The sequence below is a fragment of the Poecilia reticulata genome, chromosome 15 (assembly GCF_904066995.2).
Source record: "Poecilia reticulata chromosome 15, P_reticulata-male-v2, whole genome shotgun sequence".
NCBI lineage: Eukaryota > Metazoa > Chordata > Actinopteri > Cyprinodontiformes > Poeciliidae > Poecilia > Poecilia reticulata.
Genome location: NC_088844.1, coordinates 6,220,428 through 6,237,037, shown reverse-complemented (window position 1 = coordinate 6,237,037; position 16,610 = coordinate 6,220,428). Strand labels below are relative to the sequence as shown.

At 38.2% G+C, this 16,610-nt stretch overlaps 1 protein-coding gene and 1 long non-coding RNA gene across 3 annotated transcripts in view; one reads left to right on the top strand and one right to left on the bottom strand.

Annotated features, from left to right (window-relative positions):
• pitx3 (paired-like homeodomain 3) overlaps nucleotides 1-15,426 on the top strand; it is a 39,782-nt gene extending 24,356 nt beyond the window's left edge. For both annotated transcript variants that reach the window (XM_081616033.1, XM_008428964.3), the window contains exons 2-4: nucleotides 4,378-4,495; nucleotides 8,085-8,290; nucleotides 12,247-15,426. In XM_081616033.1, the coding sequence (XP_081472159.1) occupies nucleotides 4,387-4,495; nucleotides 8,085-8,290; nucleotides 12,247-12,816 (885 nt within the window). In that variant the 5' untranslated portion in view covers nucleotides 4,378-4,386 and the 3' untranslated portion in view covers nucleotides 12,817-15,426. The remainder of the gene's footprint in view (nucleotides 1-4,377; nucleotides 4,496-8,084; nucleotides 8,291-12,246) is intronic.
• On the bottom strand, nucleotides 13,819-16,299 carry LOC103476529 (uncharacterized). The gene is made up of 3 exons (XR_014091037.1): nucleotides 15,827-16,299; nucleotides 14,261-14,312; nucleotides 13,819-13,876 (listed from the first exon to the last, which is right to left on the bottom strand). It is a non-coding gene; the product is annotated as an uncharacterized LOC103476529 (long non-coding RNA).
• Nucleotides 16,300-16,610: the final 311 nt, after the last annotated feature.

Genomic DNA, 16,610 nt, shown 5'->3' with positions numbered 1-16,610 from the left:
GAGCGGAATGCGCCGCGCCGCCAGATGGATCCGGCAATTTCCTGGAAAAAAAAAAAAAAAAAAAAAAAAGGGAGAGGATTTCTGCTTCTCATTACTATTTATTTGTTATTATCATAGGCGGTATTTAAATGAAAGCCTCCGCTGCACCTCAACATCAAAGTTAGACACGCAGTCCACATCTCATGTTGTGAGTGAATTAAAAACGCGTCAGGTTGTGGGGTGGGTGGGGGGTGGGGGGTAAGAGAGGTTGTTTTTCCAGAGCCTCATATAGTGCCCCCCAGGAAATAGCCGGGGCCCTGTAAAAGCGCACTCTTCTCCACAGACGGGCCCTGAGCTGCACAGTGTCAGCTGTCTGGGCCCGACGACGGAGGAGAGCTCCCGATTTCGGAAACATGACGTTGTCTCCTGAGGAGTGTGTTAGGTTAAAAGGGGCCGTGGGGGAGTGGGGGAGGGGGAGGGGGCAGTCCCCTCTGTGATGCCAATGCCAGTCAGCCACGGTCTTTCTGCACTGTTCTGAAATAAAATCACGGTTTCACAATAAACCTGTGGACTGATTTTCTTTATTCAGTTATTTATTCAGTTATCCAGTTCCCCAGGCCCCCAGGTCTCCAGGCCCCCAGGTCTCCAGGCCTATCCCAAACACCACCAAAAAAGACAACCCCTCTAACAGCAGTACTTTTTTTTAATAAGTAAAATTGAGTCCAAACAGAAAACCTTGCTCCATCCCCAGACGCTATGAACAAAATCTGAATTGAGACAAAGACTTGTTCTCAGTAATTCTTTTAATATGTTATGTAAACATTAGTCACCGAGTCATTTTAATTAATATATTTGCTATTAGGAGGCAGGAAGGTAAATCTTTCTGAACTAGAAATTCTTTTTCAATCTCATTTCAGTGGTTTCCCATTCAGCAATCTTACTTTCTTTCCCCCAAAATGACACAACAAAAACCTCCATCCAACAGCAGAATACTATTTTTCTTAAATCTGAGATGATAGTCTTTTCTTTAAAGTCTTCAGCAAATCTTGCTCAGGACGACTGGGAAGCCATTGATATTATGCAGTTTGCCTGGATTACTCCTGAAGAAAACTTTTTGATTAATTGGGATAATAACAAACTAAACCTGACAGTAGTAGAATTGGAATTAATGTAGTTAAATCTGAATCAGCCGTATATATATATATATATATATATATATATATATATATATATATATATATATATATATATATATATATGTGTGTGTGTGTGTGTGTGTGTGTGTGTGTGTGTGTGTGTGTGTGTGTGTATGAATTGGATCTGTTTGTCTTGTAAAAAACTTATAAATATATTTGTTTACAATTTGTGCTTTAAGTAAACCAATTTAAATTCATTCAAATTAGTGACTTTAAACATATTAAAAATAATTTGTACGTTTAGAGTCAGGAGACAGAAGTCAGAAGATGGACCAGTGCTTCGGTTGAAGTAATTTTTTGGGAATCTGCATAATGTGGGAGTTGGGAGGAGTTCTAGTGGAAACCTTTTGCCACCTGCACGTCAAATTTAAGCTAGACCATGGTCAAATGTTTTCTCGCTTTTCTTTCTTTTTCTTCCACTGAACATTTTTCGGTGAATGTTGGAAACGTCTCATTTTCTGCTATTCCGATTTGCGTTCATTTGGTGAAAGAACTATGCTGTTTTACAAAGAATTCTAGAATTATGCCGCTCATTGTGGCAGCATGTTCGAGTCGGTCTACAAGTCTGTTGTTGTGTCACATCCCTTCTGCCCTCATCTGTTGGGGCAGCAGCATCAGAGCCAGAGACCTAAAAAGGCTCAACAACCTGATAAAAAAATGTTCTCGTTCTGTTCTGGGGACGACTGTGGAACCTCTGGAGATGATGATGCAAAGAAGGATTTGACATAAAATCAAGAACATTATGGACAACCCTGGCTACCCTTTGCATGAGACTGTTGCAGAAAAGCAGAATCTCTTCCACCAGCGACTTCTACAAATTCACTGTAATGCAGACCGCTACAGGAGATCCTTCCTGCCAGTCGCCATCACCTTCTATTATAACTCTTTGAATAATCTTAAATTAATATGAGTTACAACAACATTACATTTATTTCCCTGTGGGATCTGAATGGAATTTTCTTGAGGATTTCCATAGTTTATCATACGTCCCACCTTTGATTGTTATGTATTTGAAGATGTTACATATTTTAATGAATAACCAAATTTAAAGTCAGTAATTACCCTCACTGTCTTATTAGTACAATAGAAGAAAAAATACAGACAGCTGATCTGGAGATTGGAATCCTCACATTATTTTCACATGCCTGGTTTAGAGACTTGATAGTTTCAGTATATGATAATAAAATGCAGGTATACTAAGAAAACGGTATTACATGTCTCTTCAGAAAGAGGACATTGTCAGTGTTAGCCGTATGATCATAGAATCCAGGGTTTCCCCCAGAAATCTTGCTGAGCCCGGTGCTCTGGGCTCTACGGCAGTCATTCATCCAGCCACCTGCCATGTTTTTGAGTTCAAAAATGTTTAAAGTTGACAGGAAATTTGAAAATATCATTTGATAGTTATGCGTTTTTGAAAGACTGGCAGATTAATACCTGAACACCAACTATAAAGTCTTTAAAAAAAAAAAAAGAATAAATTAACAATGCTAAGTCTGGTGGGGGTACAAGTAAAGCCTGGTGGCCCTCCAGGCTTATAATACACTGAGGGAAACCCTGGAGTCTATTGGCTGAGGCCGGGGCCTTGGAGCTTCTATAGAAGATCTCAGTATAATGATACTGATCTAATGATTTACTTCGTCTGACTTTCATTTAAAAAGAAATGATAAAAACATGACTATCTGTAAATTCAGCTCTTAATGTCTTGATGACAATCAATTAATCATTGCTTTTCTTTTTACATATGTATAACAATACATACTCATCAGTTTGATGTTTGTCAACTGTAAGGTAAAGTGGCTCATTAGTGGCTGCCAGAGGGTATAGTTTCCCCATCCTCTGCTTCAACCTCACTCGAGTACTCGAGTGAGTGAGTTGCTGTTGTGTGTTTGTGTACAAATCATCACAAAGGCTCATGTAACCAAATATACAAAGAGCTGGCATGATAGATAAGAGATGGCAGGGAAACATGAACAGGGTGGGGGTGTGTGGGTGTGCATTCAGCTTCCCAAAACAGGTTTATCAGAAAATATAATCGCACACTTAAAATCTGTTACATCTGTAACAATACGGTCTACACACACAAAGACCGGCAGTGACCAGCTGACGGTCCAGCTCTGCCCAGACAGAGACTAACACAGCATTAGTTCTGTTTGCATACTGCTGCCACTGGAAATGCAAAAAAATATATAATGAAAATAAGGCCAAACAGTTAGATGCCTTTTTGATTTTTAGTATTTGGGGTTTTTCATCATCTGCTTTGTTGGACTTGTGAAGTTGCGTAAGCGTGCCAGTGCCTCTGGTTAAATCTGTTTCTGCTGTCAACACTTTGGCTTTATTTGCATCGCATCCCAAACCTCTCGTGGCTTTGGCAGATCTGGATGGCTCTGCTTTCCATCAACATTGTCAAAGTGTTAACTGATCACGGGGCAATCAGCCACGGGGTGTGAGACAATGCTTCATCCTCGCAAGTATGAAATTAGACTAAAATGTCATTGTGAGGCCTTTTTGTGGCTCGTCTCATATTCCAAAATAGACAGAGTCCACAGGACAGGGCTTCCTACAGCTGCTTGTGTCAACCTCTTGTAAAGGCTCACAACCGCCACACACATGGAGCAAACGGAGAAAAAAATAGACACATGATGTAAGCTACTGATAGATGAAGCGAAACACAAGACATTGTTGATTTTTGGGATTTTATAGCAACAGCACCACAAAGAGTTAAAAATAAAGTCTCACATATAAAATGCACTGTACTGACTTTTATTACATTTGAGAGATGTAAAAGTAGATGCAATTCTGCTAAGTTTCTAAGGTGACCTATAACTTCAACTACAACTACAAAGTCTAATTACAGCAGTTTTCTGTAAAGCCTTATCTGATTTTTATGTAAAAGTCAGAATTTCTAGAATGTCTAGACACACTGGAAAACAGTGAGCTGCTAAATCATTCACACCTTCAAAATAGGAAAAGTTAGACTGCATGAAATAAAAAATGATCAAATAAAAAGAAAAAAACAAAATGGCATTATGTGTTTAACAATGAAGTGAGTTTCTCTCTGATTTGAGGATCACAGCGGGTTAAATGTGACCTGGGAATATTAACCTATTTATGACATGTCTCTTCTCCATGTGTGTGTGTGTGTGTGTGTGTGTGTGTGTGTGTGTGTGTGTGTGTGCGCGCGTGTGTGTGTGTTTGCGCATAGAGCCTGGTGATGGATTTTAATCTGCTGACAGACAGTGAGACCCGCAGCCCGGCGCTGTCTCTCTCTGACTCCGGAACACCGCAGCATGAGTCGGGATGTAAAGGCCAGGACCAAAGCGGTTAGTCAGCACATCTGTCCGTCTCTTCCTGTATATCTGGATCAGAACATTTCTTGTTTTTTTTTTAATTTTTATTTTTATTTTTTAACTGCTTTGAGCGAAATAGTTTAATTTTTAACTACTAAGCTTCCCTGCTCTAAATAGTTTTCTTCAACGTAAATGTGTCAATAAGCATATCATAACATTTATGAATATTTAACCCCAGTTTTGTGATTTTTTTTTTTATGTCATAGTTTGTTGTGTCGCTCTCCCTGCGAAGCCCAAGCCCGCGGCTGCAGCAGCCCGCGGCTGCAGCAGCCCGCGGCTGCAGCGGGCATGCCGGTTCTCCGGGCCCGTCACGGTTGCCGATTCATCAACCGACAGCTCGTATCCGTGGCGCTTAACCGATCAGCGTGAACCGACGTGTCCCTCGCAGACCTTACAAACAGAAAAGAAAGAGACATCTATGAAGTCGCCTGATGTAATCAGAACATGTTTTTCTGATTTTGTGACTCAGTCTGTTTAGGAAGTTTTAAATAATAAACGTTTGCATACGTCTTTGGAGGAAGTACGATTATCTAACTATTTATAAGACACGCCGTAAAAATGCTTCCATTCCTCTCGTTTAAATGAAGCCTTGTTTATTGAGCCGCAAGCCTTAATGGTCGCTTTATTTAACATTTAGTTTAGCTGCAAAAGTGCACAAACCACTGGTTAACACCCGTTTAGGTACTTTCTTAAATTACACATTTTAAATGATCGTGTGTAATTATATTTTGCGAACCAGAAGTTGCTGTTTTTCCCCCCCAAAGAGTACCCTTATTTATACAAATTTCTTTCATAGAAACGATTTGGTGATTTATTATAACTTTTAACGTTTTAAAAAAAATTGAACTAAAATATATTTTAGAATTTAAATTCAGGCTTTGTGGTTTCTGTTTTTTTAAGTCTGTGGAAGAGGAATACATATAAATGTCTACAGTATTTTTTTAAAATTCATTTGTGTTTCACAAGATTTTTGTAACCTATTTATTTATTTGTTTGTTTTTGCAAGACAAAAAATTATTCTAATAAAATGAATGACTCTGGTTAAGAGACATTAATTTATGAGAAGAATATTTCTCATAGCTGAGACTTAATTCTTTTGGATAATTCTTTTGCAAACTTAAATGTAGCTTGTGTTTTAACGGGAATGCTACAGCTGCCAAGCCTTTACGGAATCATCTGACTGACATCTGATTATTTTTTTCTTCCTGAAATAAAAATAAACTGACTTCTTTTATTTGCAGCATTTTTGTTAGCTTGAGATCTTTTCTGTCTTCCGAGGTGTTGAAAGGTGATGTTTTTAATACTTTGCTAAAGTGATTTTTCTGCTTAAAATAATCTGATGCACAGAGCTCGAGTATAGCTTTCTCCTTCTGGCACATTGTTAGTCAAACTGGTCCCATTGTTCATTAGGACATCACTCTGAAAGGCCAGTCCTTTCCTCTGTGCTGTGTTATAGATTTAAGTGACAGCTTACCAGTGTCAGTTTACTGCCAGATAACAGCCTCAGCCTGGCCCTTATTGGTTTTGCTGGTGGCCCTGTGGAGCTTCCTTTTAAACCCAGTTGATCATTTTGAACTGCTCCCAGAGACCTAAGCCGTCACCAAACAGAACCCAACCTGCCCCGGTCACAAAGGCCTGATCCACGGGATTAGCTAGCCAGCTAAATTCACGTCTTTCTGTAAGGTCCTCAAATTGCATGAGTTTGATCTGGCAGTGAGGAGCCCAGGCAGACATAACATTCAGCAGACCTTTAAACCAACTCTGCTGGGGAGAAAATGCAGTCGGCCGCAGCATCAGATCCGCTTTGCATGTAATAATTGTTTGCGTTTGTTTTCCTGGTATTGTAGCACAATCACGGTTGTCAGTTTCTTGCCTGAAGGGATTGGAGTTGCTATTTGAACAGAGATTATGTTTTCATTCATCTGAGGTTGGGGTGTGTTGATTATGAGCTTCATGCAAATTCATGTGGAGGTGTGGCACTTATAGATACAAAGAACTTAGACTTGATCATTTGAATTTTGCACTAATCTTTAAACACATCTTCTTGAAGTGCAGTGACACCCAGTGCTTTATTTTTTTTTCTTCATCAGGCCATTAGAGAATGGACTTGTTTTTGTTAGACTAATTTATGTAGTAGTGTTAAACCTTTAAACAATCACAATAGAAGTCAATTATTCTTTATTAAATTGAGTAAGATTGCTTTTGGTATTTATAGAACAGCAGTTCTATACTTTTTAGTTTCATCTAGATTATTACTTGAACATTATTTGTTTCATGTTTTTGACTAAAGTTGAAGTGTTGACTGCTCTACTAACAACAGTTTTTCTATATTTAAAAATACCAATACAAGGTTTCTCCCAGAAAACTTGCTAAGCCTGGTGGCTGGATGCTAGGTCAGTCATTCATCCAGCGTCAGTCTTGTTTTTGAGTTAAAAGTGGACAAGAAATTTGAAAATATCACTTGATAATTATGTATTATTGAAAGATTGGGAAAAGAATACCTGAACACCAACTATAAAGTCTTAAAAAAATTCAAACATTTTAAAAAGACTTAAATAAATAAACAATGTTTAGCCTGGTGGGGGCACAAGTAAAGCCTGGCGGCCTGCCAGGCTTATAATACCCTGTGAGGAAATCTTGTAATATCAGTTTGAATTTACCAGAATCTTGTCTTAAAAATGGCATCTGCCATGTTTTCTGTTGTTTTTTTTTTATTGTTTTTTTTCATTTAGCTGTCATAAAAATTATCTTCAAGGTGCTACAGAACTTTCAATAACACCAAATGACTTTTGTATGTTTATGATGACATTTTAGTACAGAGGCAATATACAGCAATGCTTTGTAAAATAATATATCGTTGAGTATGTAACACACATTTAATATTCTATCATGCTTGAGGTCTGTCAATGAATGTCCACCATGTCAGTCAGTGGCAAAAGCTGTAAATGAGACAAATGGCTGAATGCTTTGGTGAGTTTTCAGACATCTGCAATCTACTCAGTTATCATATTCTACAGATTTCCAGTGAACTGTGGCTTCAAATGTTTATCTGCTATCACAAACATGCCAACAAAGAAAGATGATTGTTTTAATTTATCAAAGTATGGGCAAAGTATGAGGCCTGTTTTATCTTTTATACTGGAACAATATTCTTCAAACGTTAGTTTTGTTGCTTACCATTCTGTACTGTCTCTTTATCAGATAGCAATTGTCAGACTGCCTTTCTTTAAGTTATTTATTTTAAACTGGTTTTTAAAAACAAGAGAAGAAAGCAGTCAGTATGGATGTTACAACTTTTCTGCTTGAGGAGTAGGAAGAAGTGAACACATATTTAATCAAACTAACTCATAACAAGACAAGAAAATCTACAGATAATAGTAATATTATTGAAATACAATTTCAAATAACAACTTGACATGCAGCATCAGAATAATTACCAACTCCTTGCCAATGTACACCTATAAATTCTTCTTACTATGTGTTATATAGCAATATATAAAATGTAAAGAAAAACAGAGCAAGAGAGAAACTGAAAATAATGATAGCTCCTGTTTATCTGCAGACACTGAGAAATCCCAGCAGAACAAGTTGGATGAGTCAGGTGTTGAAGATGGCTCTCTGAAGAAGAAGCAGCGGCGGCAAAGGACTCACTTCACCAGCCAGCAGCTCCAGGAGCTGGAAGCCACCTTCCAGAGAAACCGCTACCCAGACATGAGCACAAGAGAAGAGATTGCTGTGTGGACCAACCTCACTGAGGCTCGGGTCAGGGTGGGTGCACACACACACAGTCGCGCTTATCATCTCATTAGAAGAGGAAACCAGGTTCTGTATGGTTTTTTTTGTTTGTTTTTATGTTACATTAGCTATATGTTTGGACCTTGCAAGAACACTGGGACAATTTAAACTGCAGGACATTAAAAAAAAAAAAAAAAAAAAAGGTCAGAACGTCAGTGACAGTGTCACTTGGTCCTTTCAACATGACTTTCGATTGTGTTGATTGTGTTGTAGTCGTGTTCTGAGGCAGACATATGGCACAGTTGCACTGGAAGATTTAACTTCAATCAAAGCTTTCACCACAAAATCTAGACTCACTGAGGGTAGTCGTTTGTACATACATATCATGATATCAACACGTGTATGATCTAGATTGATTATCCTAGGGGAATGCACAAAGTGTATTCCCTTCTTTGTGGTATTCTGACATATTTCTTTACTCATTGTAAAAACATAAAGGTCCATATTTGGAAGTTAGAATAAAATGGAACAGTTTCTTTATTTTAGTAACTGAATTCTAAAAGTTACTCATTCACTACTCAGAGTGTGTAATAAATCTCTGAGAATAAGTTTATTAGAATGATGTCATAACACTGTTATGAATTTCATTTAATGAAAACCCTCAATCCTCAGACCTGTATAACAGATTAAATGGAGAAATGTTATGATCATGGGGAAGCCCGTTTACATTACACATACAATCATTATTATGTTTCCATCTCATTGTCATGCAAATTTTGAGCAAACTTTAAAAACGTCACTGTGTTTGAACTGCGTAACGGAGTACCAAATATGGGACAGTGAAAGGTAGAATCTGGACGGTCCTGATGGCTTGCAATGTTACTGGCATAACAAGGAAGTCCCAGTAGACAGATTTTGAACAAGACACAGTGGAGGATGCTTTATGATCTGGAGAGCTTTCTGCTTCAGGCTGTGCAAGGACATCAAACATGGCTATGGGGAAATGTTGCAGCAGGCATCCCTGTGAAATATATTAACTTTGCTTGACTACTGTGTTATGAATGCAGAAGTTCATAACTTTATCCAGGGAACAATTTCTTCTTATGTACCACCCTACATAAGAAGGGTGGTACATTTAAATCTCCTGATTTAAATCAGGAGAACAGGATTTAAATCATGTTCTCCTGATTTAAATCCTGTGGAAAATATTTAGGGAAGGATAAACATAAGAGATTTACAAAAATGGGAGTGAGTTCCTCCTGGGTTCACATCAGGGTATTTCTGCATGTTTTCTCTGTGCATGCATGGGTTCTTTCTGGGTACTCCAGCTTCCTCCCACTGTCCAGAAACATGAATGTCAGGTTGACTCCTCTGTCTAAATTCTCCTTAGGTGTGGGTGTGTGTGTGCAAGGCTGTTTGTCCTGTCTGTCTCTGTGTTACCCTGCGATGGTCTGGTGATCTGTCCAGGGTGAACTGCCTCTCACCTGTAAACTGCTGGAGATAGGCACCAGCACCCCTCACAACCCCACAAGGGATAAGCGTGTAAGATAATATAGATGGATGGGATGAATTTCACACTACAGCAGCTCTTCCTAAAGCCATGAAGCAGCATTCCCTCCAGACTACTGGAAACATGTGCATCCATCATGAATTTTTTAACTGATAAACAAGAACAGAGCCTGCTATTAAATCTTTTTTTTTTGTGACACTTTTAGGGTTTTGTGGGCTTTAGCTTTTAAACTTCTGTTCAGCTGATAAAACAGCATGATTAAGTTTCAATAATTTGCCTTCATATCCGTTTTATATCTTGCTGTAAGTTTTTCTCACAGTATAAAGTTCTAATTACAATCTGGTTATAATCCAGCATTGGGAAATGTGAATACATTTGGTTACTTATCTGTTCCAAGGTGGAGAGTGCTTTGGACTTTGTTAACATTAACATGCAAACATTGTTCAGAGACAAAATGTGTTCACCTCCAGGCAATGATTTGCTACTAAAATCAAATGCAAAGTATTGTAGAGCACACAGAGCCATTATGCATTCTAGGACAAAAGCGCCTTTTGATTCCAGCCTTGTTTTGCTTATTTATGGACACCCACACACACGTGCACACATGCACACGCACATGCACACTAACCCTTAAACAGAATCTCCTGTCAATGGTCCCCACAACCCCACATTGTAAACAGAAATAGGTTCCCACAAGGATATAAAGACCTAGTTTACGCTCACACACACACCTGCTGCGATGGGCTGGCGACCTGTCCAGGGTGACCCCGCCTCTCACCCATTGACGGCTGGAGATAGGCACCATCACCCCAATGGGATAAGTGTATATATATATATATATATATATATATATATATATACACTGCTCAAAAAAATAAAGGGAACACTTTAACATTTAAGTGAATACTGAAGTGTTCCCTTTATTTTTTTGAGCAGTATATATATATATATATATATTCGCAGAAAGCAGAAAAAATTGCTGACTTTGAAACCATAAGCACGGGTCGGGAGGGTTGCTGGTGCCTATCTCCAGCTAACATTCCGGGCGAGAGGCGGGGTCACCCTGGACAGGTCACCAGTCTGTCGCAGGGCAATACAGAGACAAACAGGACAAACAACCACGCACACACGCACACACACACACGCACGCACACACACACACACACACACACGAGAGGCCAATTAACCTGACAGTCATGTTTTTGAACTGTGGGAGGAAACTGGAGTACCCGGAGAAACCCACGCCGGGAATCGAACCCAGAACCTTCTTGCTGCAAGGCAACAGCTCTACCGACTGCCCCACTGTGCAGCCTTATATACATATATATATATATATATATATATATATATATATATATATATATATATATATATATATATATATATATATATGTGACTCCTTTTTTGTCCCTTTTTCTTTTTTATATAAATGAAACAAACACAAAACATTTAATCTTGTTTATCTTCGATATAAAAGTTAGAGCAAAGTTTTCCATGAATTTACCCACAGATGAACTTTCCCTAAGATCTATTTTCTTCCTTTGAAATTTTAACAAAGGGTTTAATGAAATTAATATCCCGTAGATATTAGACCAAAAAATTACAAATTTGAAGATTGCCCTTCCCTGACATGACTTTCATTTAGATTTCACTATTTAAATAAGTGGCTGATTAGTTTCAATAAGGTCTGATTAATACTGTTTGACGATACACTTCATCTTAATTTGTGGGATCATTATGTCTTTACCCGTGTGCACACAGTAATACTGAAATCATGAGGTGGGCTTAAGTTACTCTGGCTGGATCTTTTTTTAGAATTAGACTTTATTGACTTCAGACTGTTTCAAGAAGGAAATAATTGGAAGAAACTTGTTCATTTTTTCCTGAAATTTTGTCTTACGTGCAAACATCAAATTCATAAAGTGGAGGAAGGTGAGGGAACACTTCACCCAGGCCAAAAAGTCTTCACCGTTAAATCCAGTATAACTGCACTCTAATCATTTTTTTACCATAATATCATAGTTGGTGACCTCATCTCCATGTTTGCACAGAACAACAATATCTTTCAAAGAACATTAAAAATCTTTCGTTTACATAAAATCAAGGTTGCTTTTTCAGTAGGTTATTAATTACACTCCTGATGAAACTTAGCAGGACCAAAACACACGTGTTTTTTTCATGGTTCTTTGCATCTTGTAATCAAACAGCTGTTATTCAGGGATTGAATTCCTTTCCTCGGTAAACATGATCACAAAGTCATATCTTTGCTAAAGTAAGGCATATTGTAAATAAAACTGCCAGAAAACACTGAGCTTTAATTTAATGGAGAGAGTAATTTGAGTTTGTTTTCTTTTTACTGGCATTGACTAATGAGACAATAGAACTTGATGTTTTGATTAGACATTTACTCTATTGTTCAGAGTTTACTACAACTAAATTGTTTGCACAAACATATGATTGTCTTTTTCCTATGCTGTAGGTATGGTTTAAAAACCGCCGTGCAAAGTGGAGAAAAAGGGAAAGGAACCAGCAGGCAGAGTTGTGTAAAAATGGCTTTGGCGCCCAGTTCAATGGACTCATGCAGCCGTATGATGAAATGTACACAGGCTACTCCTACAATAACTGGGCAACCAAAGGGCTAGCGAGCAGCCCGCTGTCTGCCAAAAGCTTCCCATTCTTTAACTCAATGAATGTAACTCCCCTGTCAACCCAGCCTATGTTCTCGCCTACAAGTTCCATCCCCTCCATGAACATGCCCTCTACCATGGTGCCCTCGGCTGTGACTGGAGTCCCAGCTACCGGGTTAAACAACCTGGGGAACATAAATAACCTCAACAGCCCGACAGCGCTCAACTCTGTAGCGGTGACTGCAGCCACATGCCCCTACGCCACCACAGCCAGCCCCTACATGTACAGAGACACCTGCAATTCCAGCTTGGCTAGCCTACGACTTAAAGCAAAGCAGCACACCAACTTCGCCTATCCAGCGGTGCAGAATACCGTGTCCAACCTAAGCCCCTGCCAGTATGCTGTGGACCGGCCTGTATGAACTCCAGATATGACTTTACAAACCAGCTGTAAAGCCCACCGCCACTCCGAATTCTCATCTCTTCAGTTCCATCTCTAAACCACTGGTGGTGCAGCAGATCAGTTTGTGTCCTGATGGTTCAATCGAGTCATCGTCAATATCAACAAATGGGACTCCACAGATGGACCATTGCTTCTTCTAAGGAATGACTGCAGTTGCAGAACTGATCAAGCATTTTCAAGCTAGTTTTAAAGAGGAGGATTTGATTTTCCTTCTTTTGAACTGCATGATGAGAGAAATAACAGAAATCAAGGATAAGTGAACCGTTGGACTGGTTGTTAGTATCTTGGGTAAGAAACATGAAACCGAGCTCTCACAGAAAGTGGGCTTATGGTTTCAAAGTCAGCTATTTTTTCTGCTTTCTGCGAATATATATATATATATAATGAGCCCCAAGTTATTCATACCCCTGGCAAAATTAGATATGTGTTTTACTCAACCAGGAACCTTACTTCTGTCCAAATGAAAGGACTATGAATATTAAAATCTGTTTTTGTTTAAATTATATAAAAAAGCCGCTATCAAAATTATTTCTATGTTTCTTAATGATTGAAGGAAAAATCATAATTGGCAATACAGCAGTCTAACTTGCTCTTGTAATATCTGACCAGAAGTTTTCCATGTGTTCACAGGTATTTGGATAATTTATCTTCAGCAAAGCGCTCCAAGTCTTTGAGGTGGGATAGTCTCCATGCCATCACCAAAATTTTTTAGCTCTCTCCTCAGATTCAAGATGGGATTCTGGGTGGAAAACAAAATAATATCAAATACTGACATTATTTTGAGTCAGAAAGACATGTTGGCTAAATATTACTTGGAATATTACTTTAACACTAAATCTGTCCGGGGTATGAATATGGTATCGTATGACAGATACCTAGTAAGGACTATAGATAAACATTCTATGTGCACAGTATGTAGGAACTAGAATTGCAAAAAAAACAATTTTAAAAATGGTTTTACCCTGCAGGTCCTCATGGGGAACTCTGGAGTTTGAGAAGTCTCGAAAGTGAACACGACTCTGTAATTTTAAATAGAAAGTTAGCTATTTAAATACACGCTATATTTAGTACATGAGCAAAATTTTCAAGCAAAACTCTGAAAAGCCATTTAGTATAGAACTTTGTTCCTGGTCCATGACAGTAGAAATGTATGTAAGAATGCAAAGCAAACATTTTAAAATACAAGCTTTTATCCTGGTGTTGCTTGCTTTGTCTCATCAAAAATAAGTAAAAAAAATGTTTCCATGAACTACATGTAGACTATCCAATTGAACAGAGCATCCCATTACAGCTTAAAACTCTAGTCATCTCCAGGTTACTATGCTCCTTCACCCCTTCGTCTCTCTACATTGCACTGTTACCATTTTATCCTTGTACTTATCATTCCTTACCAATGTACTTACCCTTTGATATGTTCTTTGTTGTTCTTTTTTTTTTTTTTGGGTGGATGTGCATCTTATGAAATCACAGAAATAAACATTGGTTAAAAAAAGAATCTCTATGTCCAGGCCAAAAGGTCCTGTAAAGTCCTATTAAAATGCAAGTATTTATTATTACTTCCCTGGGAAATTATTATTTTTGTTTTTTTAGTTTTTTATTTGTTGGAACATTTACCAAAAAGTACAAATTTTGCATGTGTTAATCATGACGAGAATGTTAGTACTTGTTCTCACAGTGTTCCCTAAATTGTAGCTTTCTGGACTTTATACACTCACTGGCCACTTTATTAGGTACACCTTGCTAGTACCGGGTTGGACCCACTTTTGCCTTCAGAACTGCCGTAATCCTAATCATGGCATAGATTGAACAAGGTACTCAGAGTTGTGTCCATATTGACATGATGATAACGTCATGCAGTTGCTACAGATTTGTGACTGTCAGGATTGTCTGTTAGAAGACTCAGAATAACCGTGTCATTTGAAAATGTTATTATATCCTGGTTGGGTTGACAACTAACACATTCATTTGTGTACAAAATGAAAAAGTAAGGCGGATTAACACAGCCTGGGGGGGTGGGGGGCACCTGTGCTACTTAACTTGGAATCAGAGATGTACTTTACTTGGTTAGATCTTTTTGATACAAAAAAGAGAGTAATACCACTTAATTAAAAAAGGGTTAACCTTCCAACTGAATTCATTTTCTGAGGAGGATGTTTGTCTAAATAGAATTAAACGCTGAACTAAAACCGACAATAAGAAATCTGGCATATGCCGTAGAGTTTTCCAGATGCTTTAATGAAAAGTGTTGAACTGTGTCTCCTAGCGTACACAAATTGGAAGGCAGCCAGAGTTAATTCTCAAGTCTTTGAAGGTCAAGTCCAAGTCTAGTCTGAACTCTTTTCCACCAATTTAGTCAATTGGCAGTGAGCAGTGTTTTTCAACCATTGGCCTCAAAGCACACTGCCCTGCATGTTTTATAGCAACCTCCTTCAGCACACCTGATTTCAATTGTTGGCTGATTAAAATCAAGATAAAGTTTATCTTCGAAGTTGTTCAACATTCTTCCATACAGGCATCGACCTACAAAAGTGATTTCTACTTGGAGAAAATAAACTGAATCCTAACTTCTGGTCTGTGAGTACTCTAAAATGTCCACAAGGTATTAAACACCTGGCCAAAAGCCTACCGGAAGACACATTCTAACGAATAATTTGTTCTAAAAATGTACGATATAAATGCATATAAATAATAATCACAGCTGCCGTTGTGCCAAAATATACATTGCATACTTGTAGTATTTGCTTTTAATTTGTTTTTCCTCTGTTAATTTTTTTTTTTCTTTTGTGCTACTTGAACGAAATAATTTCCCTGCGGGGATCAATAAAATCATCTTGAATATTGAAACCCTGTGACAGCAAGGTCTCTTTTACAAGGGTGACCTAATCAAGACGTCAACAACACACTTCAGAAATACAAACCATAAAATTATACAGAAAAGCATCTCAAAAATTCTTAATGCTGTACCATACCTAGTGTAGCTACAGCTTTTCGGCATCTAAGAAACAAAGACGAAGCACAAATGGTGGCTTTCTTCCAACGACGCACATCTCTCTCTGTCTGAACGACGTTGCGTTGTATCGACGTGCTCAGGTGGCCACCTAGTGGCGAAAATACAAACTACATGCAAACATATTAAATGAAGAAACACTAAACCAGCGGGCTTAATACGAGTAAATTAACAGCGTTTTATTCAACTTAATTAGGTGATTTTGGTGTATTTGGCATTTTTAATGTGTCTCATCTGTTTCTTGTCTTTCCAAAATGTGGAAAAGACAGAATGAAGTCACTGGGATAAAGCAATCTACCTGTAAATAAAGTCTGACCATAAGCAGGCACACGGTTAATCAACAAAAACGTGATTCTAGCCATTTTTATTTACCTATTAAATGAATAATGCAGCAAACAAACATCATATCAAGCCTCACAGATTGCATACCACAGATATTTTTTGAAGTGGGTGATTGCCATTTGTGTCCCCTGGGTATTATCTCTTGAGCTGCTCAACATGTAGTACTCTAATGTCGCTGTGATGATACCTCACTGCATATAAAATTCCCCAGTTTGTTACCTAAGTTAAAGTTAGGCCACTCACACAACTTGTCCAAAATGGTTTTCATCATTTGAGAAATGCTCACAAAAGCATGAAGGTTTGTGTCAAATCAGAAGTTTGACACAAACCTTCTGATTTGTGTCAAACAAAAAGCTTTGTTTGACACATTCAGTTTAAAATGTGCTTTTTGATAATATGTAATA